The sequence below is a fragment of the Bos javanicus genome, chromosome 7, assembly GCF_032452875.1.
Source record: "Bos javanicus breed banteng chromosome 7, ARS-OSU_banteng_1.0, whole genome shotgun sequence".
Classification (NCBI taxonomy): Eukaryota; Metazoa; Chordata; class Mammalia; order Artiodactyla; family Bovidae; genus Bos; species Bos javanicus.
The window spans coordinates 20,586,260-20,610,594 of record NC_083874.1 but is presented as its reverse complement, the minus strand read 5'-3'; the positions used below and the strand labels follow the sequence as shown (position 1 = coordinate 20,610,594).

Sequence of the window (24,335 nt, the reverse complement as noted above, 5' to 3'; positions counted from 1 at the left end):
ATGTCATGTATGAAACGAGATGCCAGTCCAGGTTCGATGCACGATACTGGATGCTTGGGGCTAGAGCACTGGGACGACCCAGAGGGATGGTATGGGGAGGGAGGAGGGAGGAGGGTTCAGGATGGGGAACACATGTATACCTGTGGCGGATTCATTTTGATATTTGGCAAAACTAATACAATTATGTAAAGTTTAAAAATAAAATAAAATTTAAAAAAAATAAAGCAATGAAAAAAAAAATTTATTTATTTAGGCTGTGCCGGGTCATAGTTGTGGCACACGGGCTCTTTAATTGCAGCCTGTGGGATCTGGTTCCCTGACCAGAAGCTTGCATCTGCTTCCCTGATGTGTCCCCTGCATTGGGAGCACAGTCTTAACTACTGGGCCACCAGGGAAGCCCCACTTCGCTTTTTTTCATCTTGAAGGCACTTAATGCATTCTGTGTCCATGTATCACGTGTCTCACTCGCTGGAAAGTGAGTTGCTTAGGCTCTAGGACTGTGGGTCTCACCTGTGGATGATCCTGCCCCCAAGGGACACTGAGAGGTAGCTTGGGACATGTGTGGCTGTCATGACCAGAGTGAGCTCCTGGTGACGAGTGGGTGGGGGCAGGGAGTCTGCTCCGTACCTCACAGCACCCACAATGACCTCCCCGGGGGATGAACTGGCCCCAGGTCAGCAGTTCTGAGGGAACCTTGGTGTAGGTCAAAATGTATCTCAAACGTGTCCCCCACAACCAGCATCACCTGGGAGCTTGGAGAAAATGCGAAATCTCTAACCCCACCCCCCACCAGGACTGCTGCTTACATCCTATTAGGCTCAGGAGGGCTGAATGTCCCCAGTGCCAAGCAGGAGGCTGGTGGCTGGAGGGTGGGGGGGGGGGGCTGGGAGGGGGGGGGTGTGGGGATCATTTTCTAGGGGCAGTTTGTCCACCCGAGTGGCAGGACCAGAAGTAGCTCAGAGGGAGGCCCAGCCGGTCCCTTGAGGGAGACAGTGTGTGAACCATGATGGCCATTTCCTTTGCATTAAACACAGCACTTCAGCTGTGCCTGTAGGCACTGGGTTGGGGGTCTGAAAGGCCCAACTGCCCACCCTGTTCTCCCCAGCCAGGCTAGGCACACAGCAAGCACTTGGGCCTTTGGCCAGAACACTGCTGTCTGGCCAGTCAGCTGTTTCTGCCCTGGGAGCTGTAGAGGTCTGGGGGGTGACAGGAGCTGATGGGGGAAGGATCTCCCTTCTGCAGCCCAATCTGGCCTCAGCAATGTGACAGAGTTCTAGGGCCTTCTCAGAACCACCTCCATGCCCTGCAGCAGCCCTTCTTGGCCTCTTCCTGGCCTGTGGGAGGCTCTTGGAAGGTCAGGTGGGTAGGTCACTGGCTCTGTCACAAAGCTGACGGACAGCTGCTCATGGTGAACAGGGGCAAGGACAGGTGGGCTGCAACAGCCCTCTCCTCCCAGCAGGACTGAGGGTCCAGGGCTAGTGCTCAGGGCGGGCCTGGAGGCACAGTGTGCAGGGACGCAGCAATCGTCCGATGCCTGCTTTTCGGGCCCAAAAGACACAGAAGGGCTGGGAACCAAGCTCCTTCTCCCAGTCCCATGCTAATGAATTCCCCACCAGAAATGTAAACAGCAGACAACAGAGGCTGAGACACACTGTTATTATGGTTGATTCAATCTGCGAAGCCTGGGTGCCGCCTCCTAATTTTCTCCTTTTTTGTCTCAGGATCAGGAAGGGGAACCCAGTCGACTCCATCCAGCTATTGCCTGCACTGGGAGCCCCGACTCCCCTCCTCTCCAGGCAGACTGTGGAGGGCAGCGGGGCCCAGGGAGGGTGATGCTCCGAGGACCGAAGCCAGGTTCTGGGTCAACTCTACTGTCTGCAGAGCTCTAAACAGTGCCTCTGCCCTTGCCCATAATCATACCACCAGGAGCTTGCCTGGTCGGGGCCAAGTGGCTAGGGGTGGCCTTGACCCAGCTGGGCACATCCGGATAAAGGTGGCACCTGGTATTTTGTGCTGAAAGCTTTGTGTTTTATTTTTCAAACAGAAAGGCATTTGTACTATCTGGGATTGCTCACGTCCAAGCAAAGGTGGTTGTGCCTGGTCGCCACGCAACACCTTAAACAGATCATCAGCAGGTGTCTGCCCCCTTCTCCTCCGTGAGAGACACACACAGAGCTCAGAGTGACACTTCCTCAAAGGTGCAAAGTTAAATAGAGATGGGTGAAGGCTTGTGGCCAGTGTGCAGTTCTGTGTCAGGGCTGGTCCGGGGTCCCAGGAGGTGGGTTTCCAACCCACAGGCTCCTTCAGCCAAAGCTCCTGTCACCACGTGGCACTCTCATGTCAGAGCCCGTGGGAAGGTGGAGCCACTAAGCTGTCCTCAGAAGACCCTGGTCTAGACCAGACACAACCAACTTCGGCCAGGGGCCCTCAGGAGTGAGGTTGGCCCCCCCAGGCCCCTCTTGGATGAGATGACTTCTCTTCTCACCTCAACTTTCAGCTTTGACCCTCACCCCAAGTGGGGAGGGCTGACCACAACTGACTGACACCATCATCTCAGTGAGCAGCAGACCCTGGGGCTGACCCTGGCTCCTCCAACAGCAGACAGGAGGGGTAGCCTTGGGGGAGGCTGGTGGATGAGACAGCTTGCGTCCTCTCCTACACCACACAGCACTCCTCCCCAATTTTGGGGGTTCCAGCATCCCCAGGGGCCTGGAAGCAATTCTCCTGGGGCTGGAGGGAGGCCAGAGCCCAACAGACAGAGGCTGGGCAGGCTGGGGATCCAAGGACGCCAGGGACTGGGGTGGCAGTGTCCAAGGCATGAGTGGGGTCCACTGGGGTTCCCCCTCTTTGCTGGTGCTGCAGTGCCCTTCCTGGTCCATAAGCTGGCTCAGAGTGAGAGGGAACGACCGGGCCTTGAGGGCTCCAGTAGGGGGATGGAAGGGAAAATGTGGGGACTGAGGGGTGGACAGGCCTGTGGTGTCCCCAGGACATCCCAGGAGGTTGATGGCAGGCAGGAGAGCAGGGACCCTGCTGTGTGTGTGCTTTAGGTGATGGGGAGGCGTATGGAGTGGGGACTCCTAGAGCAGACCACATGGGAGGTTCCTACTGGATTTGGGGAGAGGAGCCCCTGAGGGACCCACTGCATGGGCCACACCCCTCCATCTGAAGACAGGCCCTGGAATCTAGCAGATTGCTGGGTACTGCCCACTGAGGGCAGAGTGAGGCAGGGGCAGGCAGTCACCAGCAACGCTGGGTTTAGGACAAGGTGCAGGTGATGCTCCCACCCCCACGGGGGTCGCTTGCCTGGCATGGGGACAGCGTCAGGCCAGGTGAGGTTGAGATTTGGGTCCTGGTAAAAGCCAGATTGATGTTCCTAGAAACAGGCCCAATAGTTCCATCAGCAGTGGTGGGGCTGCTTGGACATACACCCTTGTTCCCTGAGACTGGCAGGGAAACTAATGGAGCTTGTGCATTCTCATGCTTCTGGAGCCTGGCTAGCGGCAGCAGGCCAGGACCTGGGGTGCCTGCTCGAACAACAGTTAGGTGCTCCAGGTACACCCTGGGGCCAGAGCACCTGCTGAGCCCAGGCCCACAGGGCACAGGGGCCTGTCCTCGCCAGGAAGCTCAAACAACCCCACTGCACAGCAGGTCTTGCTGGCATGGGTCTGGGAAGTGACCCTGACTGAGACAGGAGTAGACTAGAGATTCTAGGAAGGGGCCTGGGCCCCTGGCTGAATGAAAGAAGGAGGTGGCAGGAAGGGTATGCGTAACGGGGTCAGGGCTAGGGGAGCCAAGGCTGTGCCAGAGACGCAGCGAAGTCCCCAGAAAGGGCCCTCAGCCCTGGCTCATCCCTGGGGGCGCCTGCTGGTTGCCCCGACAACACTAACACAGCTCGTTCCTACGGAGGGGAGGGTGTATGCCAGCCCCACAGGGCTGTTAGTCCCCTACGCTCCTGAACCTGAGCTTCATTTGTGCCTGGTGGGGGGAGTTGAGTCACGTGGCCCCTGACCCTGGCCTGCCGGGAGTCCCTGGGCACCTGAGGCCAAGAACCAAGGACTGAGGCCCCTGGAACCTGCCCATATGTCTCTCTGGGCCAGAACCAAAGAGCTCAGCCCCAGGCCCTGGGGGACAACCTCCCCATGCAGGCAGGCCGCACCAAAAACAGGGAACAAGGTGTCTCCAGGGTTCCTGAAACCATACCTCCGCCCACCAAGCACAGCCTCAGGCAGCAGGAACCACTAACCCTGAACAGGGCCTCCAACTAACCCTGAACAGAGGCTCCCTGAAGGGCCCTCCTAATGGAAACCACTCAGGGTGTCACTCTTCTAACCCTGGGGACATTCCGCCAGCTTCGTGCTGCAGGGCTCCAGGGGAGGCTGAGGGTGGCCACAGGTGCTAAGTCGCTCAGTCCTATCTGATTCTTTGTGACCCCATTAACTGTAGCCTGCCAGGCACCTCTGTCCATGGGGATTCTCCAGGCAAGAATACTGGAATGGGTAGGCCATACCCTCCTCCAGGAGATCTTCCAGATGCAGGGATCGAACCCAGTCTCCCAAATTGTGGGCAGATTCTTTAACATCTGAGCCACTAGAGAAGCCCAAGAATACTGGAGTGGGTAGTCTATCCCTTCTCCAGGGAATCTTCCCAACCCAGGAATCAAACCAGGTCTCCTATATTGCAGGCATATTCTTTACCAGCTGGCCACCACGGGCAAGGAGGACAGAGGTTGGCTACTTCCATATCATCCAAGCTGGAGTGTTGGGGGAGGAGGGTCTGGGTCCCACTCCACCTCCCCTGTGAGTCACCAGATCTCCACGCCCGAGGATGACATGGCCACACGGCTTTGGGAAATACTTTTAAGAGAAGAATTTGTAAAAGTAAGAGTGGGGCCCCAAGGCTCAGGGTGCAGGATTTGGGGTGCAGTGTGGTCCCAGGCGGCCCCTCTATGTGCAGGCATGGCCTGGGGGCTGAGCTCTGACCCTCAGGGGAGGTGGGGCAGGGCCCTGTGCATCTTGTTGGGCTCCGGCTGGGTGGGGGCAGAGTGGTCACCACTTGATGAAGACCATGCCAGCCAGGACAGTGTAGCCCAGCACCAGGAAGAGGACCTTGAGCAGCCGGTCGCTCTTCTCCTCCAGCTCCTTGGCCAGGATCTCAAAGAAGGTGACGAAGAGGAAGGTGCCACCCGCCAGGCCCTGCAGCAGCACAGAGGCCACGCTGCTGGGCATGCCTTGGGCGCTCTCAATGCCCAGGCCAAGGCTGATGCCCAGTGGGATCATGGCACTCACGGTGACAGCCAGCTTGGCTGCGTCCCTCAAGGCCATGGCACTCCTGGCCATGTTGATGCCCAGGGCCACGGCCACCAGCGTCTCGTGGATGGCCACTCCCACGAACAGGCTCACCACCTTCTCCCCTTCCTCCTGCAGGCCCAGGGCCAGGCCCTCGAAGACCGAGTGGGCCGACAGGGCAAAGACCAGGCTGAGGAGCCGCAGCGGGCTGGAGCGTGACAGCTCCTGAACGCTCAGGCCGTGGCTGTGCCCATGTGGCTCCGCGTAGAGTGCGTGGCCCCGTGGGCCGCCCATGAAGGGGCTCTCATACTCCGAGTCGCTGCCAGCATCTGAGCTGGCATTGAATGTCTCCAGGTCGATGAAGGCCGGCCTCTCCTTGCGGAAGGTCAGCACCAGCTGCTCCAAGAAGACAGTCATGAAGAAGCCCAACAGCATGATGGTCTCGGCCAGCGGGTAGTCGGTGCTGATGTGCGCGAGAGTCAGGACTTCCTGGAGCTGGAGCGGAGGGTGCCAGGGGGAAAGGATGGGAGAGGTTCAGAGGCAAGAGGCTGTGACCCCACTGCCCACACAACAGGTTCACCAGATATGACCATTCAATTAACAGAAATACCCACTTCATACAGGTTTTAAAAGGGGAAGGGGACAGTGACTCATCCTCGATGGATTGAAAAAAAAATCTATTAGAAAGGGAATAGGGCTCACGCCACTTCCACTCTGTTGACCAACTTGCAAATGGTGTAGAGACTTCCCTGATGGCCTGGTAGTTAAGAATCTGACTGCCAATGCAGGAGGACATAGGTTCGATCCCTGATCCAGGAAGATTCCACATGCCTTGAGGCAACTAAGCCCCTGGGCCACAACTACTGAAGCTGTGCTCTGCAACAAGAGAAACCACCTCAGTAAGAAGCCCAGAAGACCTAGCATGGCCAAAAATTAGTAAATAAATAAATAATAGTTAAAAAAAAAAAAAAAAGAATCCATGCTTCCACAGCAGGGGGCATGAATTCGATTCCTGATGGAGAAACCAAGATTCCGCATGCTGCTCGGTGTGGCCAAAAAAATAAAAAATAAAAGCAACCATTTGATACCCTTTAAGATATTCTTCCTTTCTGTACTCCTCCAGCCTTCTACAGGTAGCTTCTAAAACAAGCAAACAGACAAATATTTAAAAAAATAAAATAGTGTAGTGTGCTAAAGATATGTCCACCAGGAACTTCAGAAAGTGATCTCATTTGGAAGAAGGGTCTTTGCAGACATAACTGAGGTGCAACAGGCTGAGCTGTGTCCCTGACAAACAGAAACTTTTATATGAAAGTCTCCCAACCCCTAGTGCCTCAAGTGTGTGTGTGTGAGTCCTAAGTCGTGTCCAATTCTTTCTAATCCCACGGACTGTAGCCCACCAGGCTCCTCTGTCCACGGGATTTCCCAGGCAAGAATACTGGAGTGGGTTGCCATTCTCTTCTCCAGGGGATCTTCCTGACCCAGGGGTTGAACCCAGATCTCCCACATTGCAGGCAGACTCTTAAGCCTGGTGCCTCAAAACCAACCCTATTTGGAGGAAAGGTCTTTAAATAGGAGATTCAGTTAAAAGAAAGCTGTTGGGGCAGCCCTAAGCCACTAGGTGGTGTCCTAACAGGAAGAAGAAGAGCCATCCTGTGAAGAGGCTGCAAGAGATGGCTGTCTGCAAGGCAGGGAGGGAGGCCACAGGAGGCCCCACCCTGCCAGCACCTTGATCTCAGACTTGTGGCCTCCAGCCCTAGAAGAGAGTAAGTGTCTGTTGTTCAAGCCCCCCATCTCTGATCTTCTGTCATGGTCATCCCAGGAAACTCATTCATAAGATAAGGATCTTGAGATGACATCTTCCCAGATAAGGATGGGGCCTGAATCCAATGACAGGTGTCCTTCTGAGAAAGAAAAGGAAACACACAAAGAGACACACAGGGAGAGGCCATGTGATGATGGAGGCAGAGATGGCGTGATGCTCGCAAAGGGCCAGGGACACCAGGGACTGCAGACGATTCCCACAAGCCAGGAGGGACACGGGATAGACTCACTCTCATGGCCTCAGAAGGACCCAGACCACTGACCCCTTGGTCTTGGACTTCTGGCCTCCAGATCATGACATCAGTCGGGCCTTCTGGCCCTGATGCCTCCATGGGTTTGCTTCCAAATGACTCAGAGGCTATTTCTGGGGGCCCCCGTCACTCCACCCTCTTGGGTGAAGGTGCTGAGAACCAATAAGAGGCTCGCCAGCACATCTGGCTGTCCTCACCAGACCCCTTGAGCCAGTACCATCCAATACCTTCCAGATGATGGAATGTTCTCTGTCTATGCTGTCTGACATGGAACCAACCAGCCACGCATGGCCCTTGAGGACTTGAAATGTGGCTGGTGCAACTGAGGACTGGCCTGTTGAATTGTGTTCAACTTCAATTCACTGAAACCTGACCAGCTGGAATGGTCCAGGTCCATGGCGGCCACACTGGACCATGAAGCAGGAGCTCTGATGGGGGCTGGCAGGTGGCCAGGAGGAGGGGCCTGGCCCACTGAGGTGTTGGGGAGTCTGGGGCAGGGGTGCGGCACAGGAGTGGTTCTGGGAGGACTGTGAGAGGGCCCTGTGCGCTGGAGAGGAACAGGGAGGGGCAAGGCCATTACAGTAGTCCAGGCTGGTGGTGACACTGTCAGAATGCAGGAATGGGGTGCAGAGTACACCAGAGAAGACTCAGATCTCATCCTCACTGATGCCAAGTGCACAAGTTTCCCATGCTCTGTAATGGAGGAACACAAGCTTAGAAGTGCAAAACACTGCCCAGCCCTCAATGTCAGCAGTCCAGGCACAGGATGGGACTTGTAGATAAAAGCAAAAGGCACAGTGAGGAAGCCCATGTGGCCAGGGACTGCGGGTGGCTCCCAGCCAAGAGCTCGGGAGGAACTGTGCCCCAGTTCAACAATCAGGAAGGAACTGAACTATGTCTCACAACCACGTGAGCTCAGATGCCAACCTGTCACCAGCTGAACCTTGGGATGAGACCACAGCCCAGCAGATACCTCTACTGCTGCCTCATGAAAGCCAGCAGCCAAGTTGTTACCCAGACTCCTGACCCACAGAAACTGTGGTCTTAAAATATATGCTGTTTTAAGATGCTAAGTTTGTAATAATTTGTTATGCAGCAAACATCTGACTGATACAGGAGTTGAAAAGAGGCCACAATTGTCAGCTTCAGGACAAAGTGCACATGCCTGGTGTAAGTGGTCTGGTCAAGCAACGACTGATGAGCCTACCATCTGGGAACCCCAGGTCTTGTTCAAACCCCTTGTTTACCAGGTAAGACCCAGAAAGGAAAAGCAACCAGCTCATGGTCACAGAGCAAGTTCATTTTCTACTTCCCCTCACCCTTATAGTGTCAAGGTCCCTAAGCTTGGTATCAGGGTTGAAAAGCACCAGAGATGGGGGAGGGGCAAGATAAGGGTAGGGGATTAAGAGGTATAAACTATTATGTATAAAATAGGAACTTCCCGAATGGTCCAACGGTTGAAACCCTGAGCTCCCAATGCAGGGGGCCTGGGTTTGATCCCTGATAGGGGAACTAGATCCCACATGTCACAACCAAAAGTCCAAATTGCCACAACTAAGAGTTTGCAACTAAAGATTCCACACACCACAAAGAAGATTGTGCATGTAACAGTGAAGATCCCATGTGCCACAACTAAGACATGGTGCAGCCAAAAAAATAAAGACTAAAAAGATTAAATAGGCTACAAAGATGTATTATACAGCATGGGGAATATAGCAATAGCTTCTAATAACTATGAAGAAAGTGAAAGTGAAAGTTGCTTAGTTGTGTCTGACTCTTTGCAACCCCATGGACTATACAGTCCATGGAATTCTCCCCAGGCCAGAATACTGGAGTGTGTAGCTGTTCCTTTCTCTAGGGGATCTTCCCAACCCAAGGATCCAACCTAGGTCTTTCACATTGCAGGCGGATTATTTACCAGCTGAGCCACTAGGGAAACCCAAGAATACTGGAGTGGGTAGCCTATCCTTTCTCCAGCGGATCTTCCTGACCCAGGAATCAAACCAGGGTCTCCTGCATTGTAGGCAGATTCTCTACCAGCTGAGCTACCAGGGAAGCCCTTTAATAACTATAAATGGAGTATAACCTTTATAAAATTGTGAATCCCTATGTTGCATACCTGAAACTGACAAAATATTGTATATCAACTATATCTCGGTTTAAAAAAAAAATGGAAGAAAGAAAAGCAGCAGAGACGCTTGGCCATAAGGTGCCATGGGCCACTACTGCCAGCCCAAGGAGCCTTACCTTTTCCCTCACAGCCGGCAGTAAAGCATTGAAACATGTGGCCAGAAAGACCCCACCGCCAAAGGTGTTGCAGAGCGAGAGGATCTTTTTCGAGCGGTGGGCCTTCTCAAAGTCCATCTCGATGATCTTCACGGGGAGCAGGGAGCCAAGCAGCATGAAGAAGAACATGCCCACCATGCAGAGGATTTTGGCCACCAACAGCTTCACCATGGTGGCGTCCCCCGGCTGCTCTGGTCGCCGCCTGGCCAAACCATGTGTGGGAGCACACTCCCGTCCCACAATGCGCTAGGGGGTCCAACCACGCAGCTGGGGGCTCATGCCTCAGTCCAGCCTCTGTGAATGTCAGGGGAAACTGCATCAGCTGTTGGACTGGTCCTCTGACCAGCTCAAGAAACCAAGCCCATCACCCCCAGTATTTCTACCCACTCCAGGCCTAGCACGCATCATTGTCTCCTGCAGAAAATTTTCCACGGCTACGCTGTCCAGTATGGCAGTCACTAGACGCATGTGTCTGTGTAAGTTAATTAAATAAAATGCAGAAATAGGGACTTCCCTGCTGGCCCAGTGGCTAAGACTCCACTGCAGGGACTAAGACTAAGGTTAAGACTCCCCAGTGCAGGGGACCCAGGTTCAATCCCTGGTCAGGGAACTAGATCCCACATGCCTACCCTAAGACCCAGTGTAGGCAAAAAATATATATATATAAACATTTAAATAATATTCAGTAGAATTCAGCTTCTCAGTCACACTAACCATATTAAAAGTGTCCAATAGGCACCTGAGTCTAGCAGTCGCCATACTGGACAGCAAAGAGAACACTTCCATCATTGTACAATGTTCTGGGTCCCCTCGCCCTTATGTAAAATCCAACAGCTTTACCCTGAAACAAAGGTTCTGCACCGCCTCCCTTCACTGGCCTTTGTGGTCCCTGACTGTGGCAAGCCTGCTCCCACCTCAGGGCCTTTGCACCTGTTGCTCTCTTCCCCAGGCCACTTTCCCCTAACCTTCCAGTAATGCTTGTCTTTCAGATCGCTGCCTCCAGGACCCCTTGAGGGGGCCTCCCCCTGCCCTAAATGGTACCGCCAGTACCCACCTCAAGGCTCCAAGCAGAACCGATGCTCAGTATCAGTTGGCTGAATAAACGGATGAGCTGAAGCATGTGGACCTCTTTATGGGACTTGATGAGCCAAACTGAAATCGATCTCGCCCTAAACAGATCTGAAAATGTCACCATTAATACAAGAGACTGCGGCTGCTCCCCAACCTCTCAGTTCTCACTGCCCGCGTCCCCTAGTCAGTTCAGATGCCACCAGGGGGGAAATATCTCACACCCCGTCCCTAGGCATCACTGGTGCTACAGGAAACTACATAAAATCCTCGAATGTCCTTACTCACCTTGGGCTGCGACTTCCACAGGATCCAGGAGTCTGTCTTCCCCAGTCCGAAGCCAGATACACAGTAGGCGCCCAATAAATACCTGCCGAGGATCAGGATGCCCCAGGCTGCAGCGTTGAGGTGAGTGTGGCCTGGACGCCCTCAACCCGGGGGCTAATGGGGCTAGGCAGAGGGGACGGTCTCATTCATTCATCCTTTCACTCAGCATTTATTGAGCACCATCTGTGTACCCAGCGCTGCATCCGGCGCCCAGCTCGACAGGAGACAAGTCGCGCTCCGCTGGGGAAACCGTACGCAAATCAAAGGAGGGGCCTCGGCTAACGGGCAGAAGAGCCCGCCTGGCCCCGAGCCGCCCAGGCCCAGCCCGCACGTACCTCCGTCGGGTCCTCGCCCGCCCACCAGAGCCGTCTGCCGCTCAACTGCCGGGCGGTGTCGACCCTTCTGCTGGGCTCCTGGCCGAGCCGTAGCTCGGCGCGCCGCTGCCCACGCCCCGCCCACACCTCTGACCACTGGCCACCCCAAGCGCCGCGGGCCACGTTCTCCACGCCATTGGCTGTTACAGTTGCCACTCAAACTGCGACTCCACCTCTCCCACTGGCAAGGGAAAGTAGTTTCCTCCCACTGAGCGGCGGGTACTGCCACAGGGCGGCTCCGGTGGGAAACTCAGACCTTAGAGGAAGGGTTCCAGAAGTATTTGGCTTCCAGAGCTGTCCAGGGGCTCCTGGTGCTGAATCCCGTTCGGGTAGAGGCTTGGCCGTTGTCAGGAAAGGATTTACTACGAGTGACTGTCCCTTTCGGAGCGTCCTGGCTGCTGATGCCCTTCCTGTCGGCTTAAGAAGCAGATTTATCCCTTCAACATCTCTGCTTCCTATGTGCCAGAATATTTTCTTGGAGAACTTCTGTCAACAAAACAAAGCTCTCTCCCCTTTTGGAGCTTACGTTCTAAGAGACATAAAATAATTGATAAACATAATAAGTAATAAAATTGTATCAGAAGGTGACAAGTGCTCTGGAGTAATAGAGCCCAGAGAGGGTTATCAAGAGTGTTGGGAGGTGGTTTGGGATATATACACACACACTACTATATATGATAGATAACCAACAGCACCTACTGTATGGCACAGGGAACTCTACTCAGCATTCTGTGATAACCTATATGAGAAAGGAATCTTAAAAAAGAATGAATATCTTATGTACACCTGTGGTTAATTCATGTCGATATATGAAAGAAAAACTGATACTGTAAACCAATCATCAATCAATTAAAAATAAACAAACACTTTTTTAAAAGCATGAATGTATGTATATGTATAACTGAGGCATTTTTCTGTAGACCTGAAACAAACACAACATTGTAAATCAACTTTACTCCAATAAAATTAAAATATATTTAAAAATAAAGTGCTGGGTGGTGAATTGCTATTTTGAGGTTTTTTTGTTTGATTGTTTTAGGATATATAACCAGGAGTGAATTTGCTGGGACAAATGGATAGTTTTTAGACAAGAAGAAGGAGACTTAAAAAAAATATCTTGATATTAGCCCCCCAAAAGCAACCAGACTTAAGAAAGAAGAGACTGTATTCATTTGTTAACTAAAATCTTATTGTCAGCCTACCATGAGCCAGGCATGGGAGAGTTACTAAGAATAAAATGGAGAATGCTACAATATGGATAAATCTTAATGCATTAGGCTAATTGAAATAAGACAGTCACAAAAGGATAAATACTGTATAATTCCACTCACGGGAGGTCCTAGAGGAGTCAAATCCATAGAGACAGGAAGTAGATGGTGGGACCAGAGGCCGGGGGAGGTTGGGGAGTCAGTGTTTCATGGAGACAGAGTTTCAGTTTGGGAAAAGAAGAAAGTCCTGGAGATTATGGTGGCTGTACAACAATGTGAATGTGCTTAATGCCACTGGGCTGTGTACTTTAAAATGGTGAAAATGCTAAATTTAATGTTATGCATATCTCACCATAGGGGCTTCTCAGGTTGCTCAGTGGTAAAGAATCTACCTACCAATGTAGGAGACACAGGAGATGCTGGTTCCATCCCTATGTCAGGAAGATCCCCTGAAGGAGGAAATGGCAACCCACTCCAGTGGGTTGAAAATTCCATGGACAGAAGAACCTTGCAGGCAACAGCCCTTGGGATTGCAAAGAGTCAGGCACAATTGAGTGAGTTAGCACAGAGGCAGACTTAATAGGCAGACCTCTAAGATGATTCCAAATGACTCCTACATCCTAGGAGTCACATCCTTGTATAATCTTCCCTTCTCCATCTTAGGGTACACCCAGTGACTTGATTCCAATGAAGAGAATATTGTCAAGTGATGCGATGTCATTTTCATGATTAGGTTTCAGAAGACTGACTTCTGTCTTCCTAGCACAACTCTCTCTATTGCATTTTCAGCTTGCTTTTTTTTTTTTTTTTTTTTTTTGAGGGCAGGGTGCTGCGCCATGCAGCTGTAGAAACTTAGTCCTTCCACCAAGGATTGAACTCTGGCCTTCAGCAGTGAGAACATGGAGTTCTAATCGTGGGACCACCAGGAAATTCCTTCAGCTTGTATGTTTTGTTAAAGCAAGTTGCGATGCTGAAGAGGCCCACACTGCAAGAAACTGAGAGTGACCTCTAGCCCAACAGCTGAGATCTTTGGCACAAGAGCCTGCAGGGAACTGAATACTGCCAACAACCATGTGTGATCTCAGAGCAGGGTCCTGCTCTTGTTGGGCATTCATAGGGCTCATGCCCAGTGGACACTTCGGTTACAACCTTTGAGAGATCCTGAGCTGAGGACTCAGCTAGGTGAACCTGGCTTCCTAACCCACAGAAACTGAGTTAATAAACCTTGTTGTGGTAAGCCACTAAGTTTTGGGGTAATTTTTTATGCAGCAAAAGATAACAATACATATGTATAAAGGGAAAACTGTAGATTGTACTAAGAATTATTCAGAAAAAAAAAAAGAGTTCTGCATTAACCAAATAAAGAGTGGTGAGGAGTAGCAGGGGGAGACAGAATGTTTGATGTGAAAGTAAAAAAGAGGACTTCTGTGGCAGTCCAAGGGCTAAGACTCCATCAGGAGGCATGGCTTTGATCCTTGGTTAGGGAACTAAGACCCCACATGCCACATGGCAAAAAAAAAAAAAAAAAAAAGCTGGCCACATTGGGGAAACTGAAAAACCAGGCTGGCTGGATGCTGGTGAGTGATGAGGAGAGCTGAAGGTCAGTCCCAGAAGCCATGTTAAAGCATTTGGCTTTCCCCATCAATGCACTGTGATTCCGTGATGAAAACTCATTGAGAAATTCTAAGCTGGGGAGGGCTTCCCAGGTGACACTAGTGGTAAAGAATGTAGGAGACACAAGAGCCACAGTTTTAACCCCTGGGTGGGAAAGATCCCCTGGCATAGGAAATGGCACCCCACTCCAGTATTCTTGCCTGGAAAATCCCATGGGCATACTAGCCTTGTGGTCTACAGCCCATGGGGCCACAAAGAGTTGGACACAACTGAGCAACTAAGCACAAGCAGGAGAAGCTTGTGATCCAACTGACATTTTATATTGATTTTGAGACCTATGTCCACACTTCGGTTGAAGCCTTTGAGAGATCCTGAACTTTGAGCACTCAGCTAAGTGAACCTGGATTCCTGATCCACAGAAAGACAGAATTGTAAAGGGAACAAGTGAAGGCAGGGAGACCAGTGGAGGAATTTGAGGAAGAGCCGATGCTGGGTTATTTTTATTTCTTTATTTTTGGCTGTGTTGTGTGGCATGTGGGATCTTAGTCCCCTGACCAGGGATCAAGCCCGTGCCTCCTGCAGTGGAAGCTCGGAGTCTTAACAACAGGATCACCAGGGAAGTCCCAAGAACTGATGCTAGTTTACACAAGGGCATTGACAAGGGAGATGCAGGGAAGTGGATGAATCTGAAAACCATCTTGGAGAGTGAACTGACAGGACTTGGCTTTGGTGCTGGTTTGTCTGTGGGTTGTGGGAGTAGGAGGTGTTGAGGATGACTTGTAGTTTTCTAGTTTGAGCAGTTAGATAGATCTCAGTGGTATTCACTAAAATAGGAAAGACTGGAGGAGGCACAGACATTGGAGGTGTCAGAAGACTAAGTTTGGCTTTGCAGAGTTTAAGTATGACAAGTCTATAAGTTCTTAACGTTTAATGCCACTTTCTGCCTCTATGGAATTTGCTTCATGACAAACATGCAATATATGGTAGCTATTTTTTTTTTAATGAAGCATAGTTTATTTACAATGGTCTGCCAATTTTTGCTATACAGCAAATGACTGAGCTATATATATTCAATATATATATACATTCTTCTTCATATTCTTTTCCATTATGGTTTATCACATGATATTGAATATAGTTCCCTGTGCTATACAGTAGGACCTTGTAGTTTATCCATTCTGTGTGTAATAGTTTGCATCTGCTAATCCCCAGCCCCCAGTCAGCCTCTCCTTGCCACCCTCCCCCATGGCAACCACAAGTCTATTCTATATGTCTGTGAGTCTGTTTTTGCTTAATAGGTAAGTTTATTTCTGTCATATTTTAGATTCCAGGTCTAAGTGATGTTATACAGTATTTGTCTTTCTCTTTCTGACTGACTTAGTATGTTGATCTCCATCCATGTTGCTGCAAATGGCATTATTTTGCATTTTTTAATGGCTGAATAGTATTCATTGTATATCTGTGGGGTGTGCGTGCGTGTTCAGTCGCTCAGTTGTGTCTGACTCTTTGTGACCCTATGGACTACAGCCCACCAGGCTCGTCTGTCCATGGTGGGTTATCATTTCCTACTCTTGGGGGTCTTTCCCACCCAGGGATCAAATCTGACTCTCTTGCATCTCCTGCATCGGCAGGAGGATTCTTACCACTGTGCCACCTGGGAAGCCAATATACGTGTTGTAGCTATTTTTACCATTGGACACACAGTGACTTGACTCTTTTTCTGTTTTCCATAATTCACAACAACAAGAAAGATCATTCATAACTACAGCACACTAGGTAACTGCCCACAGGACCCCCTCCTATACGAGAATTCATAAAGGGCAATGTGTGTGTTATTCACTCAGTCGTGTCTGACTCTTGGCGACCCCATGGACTGTAGCCCACCAGGCTCCTCCATGGGATTCTCCACGCAAGAATACTGGAGTGGGTTGCCATTTCCTCCTCCAATAATGTTAAATATTTATTCATAAATGTTTAGAGGAGGAGGCTGCTCAGAGAAGGAACTGCATAGCTTCAAGCTTTTATTAGTTCCAGACATATTTTTGAAAGCTTCCTAGACTCCAGGACCTATATAAATAGAGCAGGTATCTTCGACTACAATAGAAAAAAATATTGACAAATTTGACTGCATTGAGTACTTGAAAAATCTCCCATCATGAAAGATTCTGAATGAGCTCAAAAGATAAGTGACAGGCCAGGAAGAAATGTTGAAAATAGATGAAATAGAGCTCTTGATAGCAAGCAAACGTCCCAAAATAAAAATGGGAAGGGAAATGAACAGACAATTCTTAGGAGAACAAACACAAGAGGAGAATAAATACAGGAAAAGATACTCAAGCTGTGCAGATAATCATGGAAATAGGAAATAAAACCAGCTGAACAGGAATTCCCTATAGGTCCAGAGGGTAGGGCTCCTTGCTTCCACTGTAGGGGGCAGTCCCCCTGATTGGGGAACTAAGATCCCACATGTTACGTGGCATGGCCCCTCCAAAAATACCCACCAAAAATACCCATCTGAAAAGCTTTACTGAGGTGTAAATGATGTACAATAAACTACACATATTCTAAGTATACAGTTTGATAAGTGTTGACATATGTACACACCTGAGAAACCATCCTCACAATCAACATAGTGAACATAAACTGCACCCACTGAAAAAAATGACCTCCTGCCCCTCCCCACCACCGATCCCCAAACAGCTGCCATTCTGTCATGGTTGTTCAACTATGGTTGAACATGGGTAGTTTCCAATATTGGCTTTGCTAAAGGCACTGCCCCCATTATTCCTCTGCATGACACTGGGTGGCCATTCATGAAGGTTGCTGTTAGGCATACATTCCCAGGGCGGTGGGGGGGGGGGGTGGTGGTGAGGGGGAGCAGGGCTTGGGTGAAACTGTATATCCAGAGGTTTTAGGGTATCTAGATGCTCAGCTCTAGAATGTCATGTCAGGACTGGTGGTCAGCCACTGGACCTCGTGGTCCAGTGGCTAACACTCCACCTTCCAATGCAGTGGACGATGTGGGTTCAACCCCTGGTCAGGGAACTAGATCCCACATGCAGCAATAAGAGCTCGAATGTTGCAGCTAATAGATACTGCATGCAAAAAATAAGACCTGAAGCAGTCAAATAAATAATAAATAAATAAATTTTTTTAACTTCATTGAGCTGTTTGCTTATAATGTATGCACGTATGCTACACGCAGATAAAAAGTTTAAGAAGCACAGTGATGAGAAGGAGAAAGAGATTTCCGACCTCCTCCCCAGGTCCGCGAGAGCTTACAAAGACGGTGGGAACAGCCCTAAGCTGAGATAATTCGTTGTCTGCACCCTCCAACCTCACCACGGCAGGGACCCACATTCTGTGACCGAGAATCACATCAGGCAATCAAGGTGGTGTTTGTTCCCACCACAGCACAGAGCTTCACAGAACGTCCCTGTTGAGGATGACTTAATATTCTGAAACGAGAATTGGCTGTAAACGTGCAACTCCCAATCTCTAGGACGCAGGCCGTTTTTAGGCTCAAGTTCGGATGGTTTCAGGGTCAGACGCGACGGTGTTCTTTGTGGTCCTGATGCTCAAGGATGCAGGCGGCGCCTGCGCGCCCTCTGGTGGCCTCAGCTTCTAACATACGGGGGCCAAGTCCAGAGGGTTCAATGTGTGTTCTGATCATAGATTCAAATAATTCATTTTGAAAGGCTGGGGTCGATTTTGGGGAGGGGTCAGATCGGGCGTGGAAGCCAACTCAGTTTGGGGTTTTCAGGTTACCTAGGTTGGGATGAAATCTTTACTGCAAAGATAACAGGAGCATTCTAGAGCCAGTGAACAAGTTAATTAAAAAACTTTTTTTTTTTTTTGGCCCTGCTAAGCTGTTTGACTGTATAGAGCTTCTCCATCTTTGGCTGCAAAGAATATAATCAATCTGATTTCGGTGTTGACCATCTGGTGATGTTCATGTGTAGAGTCTTCTCTTGTGTTGTTGGAAGAGGGTGTTTGCTATGACCAGTGCGTTCTCTTGGCAAAACTCTATTAGCCTTTGCCCTGCTTCATTCTGTACTCCAAGGCCAAATTTGCCTGTTACTCCAGGTGTTTCTTGACTTCCTACTTTTGCATTCCAGTCCCCTATAATGAAAAGGACATCTTTTGGGGGTGTTAGTTCTAAAAGGTCTTGTAGGTCTTCATAGAACTGTTCAACTTCAGCTTCTTCAGCATTACTGGTTGGGGCATAGGCTTGGATTGCCGTGATATTGAATGGTTTGCCTTGGAAACGAACAGAGATCATTCTGTCATTTTTGAGACTGCATCCGTTTTTGAGATTGCATCCAAGTACTGCATTTCGGACTCTTTTGTTGACCATGATGGCTAAGGGATTCCTGCCCACAATAGTAGATATAATGGTCATCTGAGTTAAATTCACCCATTCCAGTCCATTTTAGTTCACTGATTCCTAGAATGTCGAAATCTCTTGCCATCTCCTGTTTGACCACTTCCAATTTGCCTTGATTCATGGACCTGACATTCCAGGTTCCTATGCAATATTGCTCTTTACAGCATCGGACCTTGCTTCTATCACCAGTCACATCCACAAGTGGGTATTGTTTTTGCTTTGGCTCCATCCCTTCATTCTTTCTGGAGTTATTTCTCCACTAATCTCCAGTAGCATATTGAGCACTTACCGACCTGGGGAGCTCCTCTTTCAATATCCTATCATTTTGCCTTTTCATACTGTTCATGGGGTTCTCAAGGCAAGAATACTGAAGTGCTTTGCCATTCCCTTCTCCAGTGGACCACATTCCGTCAGACCTCTCCACCATGACCTGTCTGTCTTGGGTGGCCCCACATGGCATGGCTTAGTTTCATTGAGTTAGACAAGGCTGTGGTTACTCCTTGGAAGGAAAGTTATGACCAACCTAGATGGCATATTCAAAAGCAGAGACATTACTTTGCCAACAAAGGTCCGTCTACTCAAGGCTATGGTTTTTCCAGTGGTCATGTATGGATGTGAGAGTTGGACTGTGAAGAAAGCTGAGCGCCGAAGAATTGATGCTTTTGAACTGTGGTGCTGGAGAAGACTCCTGAGAGTCCCTTGCACTTCAAGGAGATCCAACCAGTCCATCCTAAAGGAGATCAGTCCTGGGTGTTCATTGGAAGGACTGATGCTGAAGCTGAAACTCCAATACTTTGGCCACCTCATGCGAAGAGTTGACTCATTAGAAAAGACCCTGATACTGGGAAGGATTGGGGGCAGAAGGAGAAGGGGACGACAGAGGATGAGATGGCTGGATGGCATCACTGACTCGATGGACGTGAGTATCAGTGAACTCCAGGAGATGGTGATGGACAGGGAGGCCTGGCGTGCTGCGATTCATGGGGTCGCAAAGAGTCGGACATGACTGAGTGACTGAACTGAACTGAACTAAAGCTTCTTGAGGGATCTTGGATCCCCCACCAGGGACTGAACCTGGGCCCTTGGCAGTGAAAGCATGGAGTCTCAACCACTGAATCACCAGGGAATTCTCCTGAACAAATTATGTTTTGCTGCTGGCAAAATGGTTTGGTATATTTGTTTCTCTGACATGTTTATCAAGGGTCTACTGTGTGCTGTAGGGCAGGGCTTCTCAGCCTTGGCCCTGCTGATATTCAAGGCAGGATGAGCGACTGAACTGAACTGAACTAAACTGAGCACTGGGGGGTTGGAGCAGCATCCCTGGTCCCCAGGGTGATAAGCACAGATGTCTGTCTCCCAGACATCACCTGGTGTCTCTAGGAGCCAGAACTGCTCCCAGGTGAGTCCTCTTGCTTATGCAAAAGAGAGACACATCTTGTTTCCACCTCATTGCTCCACTGGACTTAATCCAGGTGGGATTTGCCATCTAGCTCCTAGGATTTATGCACCAAGGGTGTGGGGATGCAGAGAACAGTTTTCCTGACCCCATGGACTGTAGCAGCAGCTGCCTTAAGTCTCAAGACTCAACCCACTCCTGGAAGCTTTCTCCAAGGCACAACTTATGCTAAATCTATGTTTAATTGCCTCTTTTTTTTTTTCCTTTACTCAATACACTTCTGACAGTGATATTCAGAAATATCCTATGGGCGACAGACGATGCGATGGTTGGTTGGCATCACTGACTCAATGGACATGAATGTGAACAAACTCTGGGAGATAGTGAAGGACAGGGAAGTCTGGTGTGCTGCAGTCCATGGGGGTCAGAGAGAGAGTAAGAACCACTTAGGGACTGAACAACAGCACTCGTGTGGGATCAAGCAGCGAGTCTCCAGGATACACATCTCATCAGGTTACCTAGAAAAGCCACTGGCTTCTGGGATGAGATGCTGACAGTGACCCCATTTTTTTTTAAATCCATTTCCCTCTTCCCCACGCTTCCAGTGGTTCCAAAACAGAATGTTTCTGGATCTTTCCTGTACACTTAGACTGGGTGTGGGGTCAGTTCGGAAGAGGCTGTGCAGGGCCTCCCTGAGATGGGCACATGGGATGGGAGGAAAGGAACCCAGACCATCTAAGAAGACCTATGGGCCATGTTAGATGCTCCTGGAAAACACAACTATTCCTGTGCCAACGCTGATGCTCAGCATGAGCTTCTCCAAACAGGTCTGTCCCAATCCCCTGAGATGCTTGCTTAACACACAGAACCTGGTGGACTTTCCTGGTGGTCCTGTAGCTAAGACTCTGTGTTTCTAAGGCAGGGGGGCTGGGTTCAATCCCCGGGCAGGGAACTAGATTCTGCATGCTGAAGCTTAGAGTCTGTATGCCGCAACAATAGCAAGAACAAAAAAAGACTGCATTTGCCACAGCTGAGACCCAGCATAGCCAAATAAATAAGTAAAAATAAAATGCAGAACTGGTAGCACATGCATGCTCAGTTGCTCGGTTGTGTCCTACTCTTTGGGACCCCACGTACTGTAGCCCACCAGACTCCTCTGTCCACGGGATTCTCCAGGTAAGAATACTGGAGTGGGTTACCATTTCCTCCTCCAGAAGATCTCCCCAACCCAGGGATTGAACCTGCATCTCTTCTGTCTCCTGCATTGGCAGGTGAGTTCTTAACCACTGATCCATCTGAGGAGCCCTCAGAACCAGTAGAGGGCTCACTAAATAAATTCAGGAGAATGCCTGGACTTGACCAATATTTCTCAAATCCTTTGGTGTGTGGAGCAGCAACCCTGGTCCCTACCCACTCGATGCCAGGAGCATCCTTCAGTGCCAACATCCAAAAATATCTCCAGATATCACCTATCGTCCCCTGATGGGGGCAAGGTTTCCTCTATTGACAACTACCAACCCAGGTGAATTTTCAGAGTTTATCGGGGGGTGGGAGGAAGGTATCAGGGATAAAGACCCTCAGATGACTTCAACAGCAGCCCAGATGGGGAGCAGTTCATCCTCCTCGCTGAGCTGAGGGCCACCAGCCCATCCTTGCTCATCGCAGACAAGGAGGGAACAGGTTTAACTGGCATCATGGAGCATTAAGACTTTGCTAAGGGACTTCCCTGGTAGTCCGGTGGTTAACACTCTGTGCTTTCACTGTAGGGGGCGCGGGTTCCGTCCCTGGTCAGGGGACTAAGATCCTGCATGCTATGCAGCCAAAAAAATAATTTTGCCAAAAGCGCATTCCAGAAGGTTGGTAAGTCTTAGATTTTTCTCTCTGAAGAATTCTTGCTCAAATGGATTGGCATAAACTGAGACCTATGTAGAGGTGAGCTGGGGGAAGAGTGGAGGTGGCAGGAGGGTCCGTAAAGACCCGAGATGCTAAGACTCCTGCCAGACCTGGAACCTGATGATTCATTTTTGAACATGCCTGCACTTCACAGAGGCTGCACAATCAGAGCCCTCTGGTTGGCTGGGAGACTTCACTGAACTCAAGCCTGTGGTGGACAGATCCTAAGGCACTCCAAAATCCCACATCCTAGAGGTCACGCCCTGTGTAATCCCCTCCTGTCGGTGTGTGGCTAGATCAGAGACTCCTAACCAATAGAATAGATGGTGACCATCATTCCTGAGACTGAGCCACGTTGCCTAAGTTTCCAACCTGGGAGCTGAAGCCAGCCAGACTTCCTCTCTCCTGCTGCTTGGGTGAAGCAAGTGCTGACAGCAATACCTGGGGAATTGTGGAACGCTAGCTATTGACCCCCAGAGGTGTCCACGTCCGAATCCCCAGAACCCATGAGTATGGTTCCTTACATGGCAAAAGGGACTTTGCAGGTGGGATTATGAAGGACCTTGAGACAAGAGATGATCCTGGATCACCCAAGGAGGAGGATGTCCTGTGTTGTCATGAGGAGGCAGAGCGCGCTTTGACACAGACAGCAGGGGTGAGGCTTCTGTGTGAAGAGAGAGGCAGAGACTACGGTGATGTGGTCACAAGCCAAGGACACCGAGGCTCGGAAGCTGGAAGAGGCAGGAAGGACTCTACCCTGGAACCCCTGAAGCAGCAGGGCCCTGGCAGACACCTTGCTTTTGGACGGACCAACTGATTCCATGCTCCTGCTTCTAGAACTAGGAGGCTCAATGTGTGTTGGTTTAAGCCCCTGAGTCTGTGGTATTGAGAGAGTTATTTCCTAGGCAGGTTGATAGGGAGTCTAGGCGTCCCCAAGGAGAGAAGGGTCTGGAATTCCCAAGGAGGAAGAAAGGACAAACTTTTCTTTCTCCACATTCCTTAGGATTATATAACAATAATGTATCCTGCCTAAGGACAGTCTTTGGATTCAACCTTCTGTTATCTTAAAATGTTAATTATGGGAGTAGACCTGGTCTTTACAAGGACGTATCTTGCCTGAGGACAGTGTTATCTTAAAATGTAAATTATGGGAGTGGGTCTGATGAGGTCTTTACAACCTCCAGACATTCTTTGGATTATATAACCTCATTGTTAACACTAGCAAGGGGGTACTCTTTCTGCCCCCTTCTGATGCCTATGTCAGAAGCTTTCTCTATCTCCTTTATACTTTAATAAAACTTTATTACACAAAAGCTCTGAGCGATCAAGCCTCGTCTCTGGCCCCGGATTGAATTCTTCTCCTCCGGGGGCCAAGAATCCTGGTGTATTCACGTGATTCAACAACAACCTTTCAGTATGAGGACAACCCCAGGAAATGAATACAGGAAGCCCTGGGGGCACAGAGCTAAGGGAGGTTAGGCCTTGACTTACCACACCATAAAGACTAAACTGCAGATGGTCTATGGGCAGATAAGAATGAGGCCTTGGCTGAGACCCTGAACAGAGGCCCCAGCTGAGCCTCACTGGTTTCTGACCCACAGACACTGGGAAGGAACCAGTTCTGAACCACTGAGTTTGTGCCAACTTCTGCTTTTGGTGGCACTTCATGGCTTGCTGGATCTTAGTTCCCAGAGCAGGGATCGAACCCAGGCCGTCAGCAGTGAGTGGGTAGTCTTAAGCACTGCACCACTAGGGAAGTCTATTATCTCAGTTTTTAAAGAGGGACCACTTCCTCAGGCAGGTAGCTGGAGCGACGTAAATGCCAGTCCACCCTTCCGTGGGACACAGCCAGGACTTGCCTCTCCTTTGCTCTGATAGAGCTCTCATGCCCACAGTAGCATGGGGGATGGACTCCTCTTCTTCCTGAACTTCGTGACTTACCAGCCACCATCCAAGTGGCAGGGAACATGGGGAGGTCACCTCAGCAGGACACAGCAGCTCAAGGTCACTAGAGGCTATGAGGACACCCACTGGAAGCCACAGGTCACAGCCAAAGAAAGTGGCATGGCCCAAAAGCATTTCCACAGCCCAGCGACCCGGGGGAGTAGAGTGCAGGCCTGACACCCCCTGCACCTACACACGTGTCAGCCTCTGGACAGGGAGTGAGCCAGACCCATCAACACATGGATTTAGCCCAAGGGGGTTCCCAGTCTGACTTCTGGCCTCCAGGATGGAAATACTGTGTGTGGTTAAAGGCCACTAAATTTGTGAGATTGTCTCCAAGGTGACAGGGAAGGCACACACAACCTGGGTCAATGGTTCAGGGTGACCCATGCAGGGTCCACGCTGGGGGTTCCCGGAAGCTCTGGGAGGTGAGGGGGTGGGGGCAGAGCGGCACTGAGAGGTCCACACAGATGCCAGC

The 24,335-nt window shown here is 50.2% G+C and overlaps 1 protein-coding gene across 2 annotated transcripts; it reads right to left on the bottom strand.

Annotated features, from left to right (window-relative positions):
* Positions 1-4,842: 4,842 nt before the first annotated feature.
* On the bottom strand, positions 4,843-11,509 carry SLC39A3 (solute carrier family 39 member 3). 2 transcript variants are annotated; one of them, XM_061422762.1, is made up of 5 exons: positions 11,377-11,509; positions 11,003-11,281; positions 10,701-10,815; positions 9,608-9,940; positions 4,843-5,780 (listed from the first exon to the last, which is right to left on the bottom strand). In XM_061422762.1, exons 4-5 carry the CDS (start codon positions 9,815-9,817, stop codon positions 5,046-5,048), a joined length of 945 nt encoding a protein of 314 aa, XP_061278746.1. In that variant the 5' UTR covers positions 9,818-9,940; positions 10,701-10,815; positions 11,003-11,281; positions 11,377-11,509; the 3' UTR covers positions 4,843-5,045. The 2 variants fall into 2 exon arrangements, with proteins under 2 accessions (XP_061278746.1, XP_061278747.1); XM_061422763.1 differs by having other exon boundaries at positions 11,003-11,084.
* Positions 11,510-24,335: the final 12,826 nt, after the last annotated feature.

Coding starts and splice junctions, on each gene's coding strand:
- SLC39A3 (XM_061422762.1), bottom strand. CDS start 9,817: ATGGTGAAGCTGTTGGTGGCCAAAATCCTCTGCATGGTGGGCATGTTC. Junction 5,781..9,607: donor TGCCGGCTGTGAGGGAAAAG/GTAAGGCTCCTT, acceptor CCTCCGCTCCAG/CTCCAGGAAGTCCTGACTCT.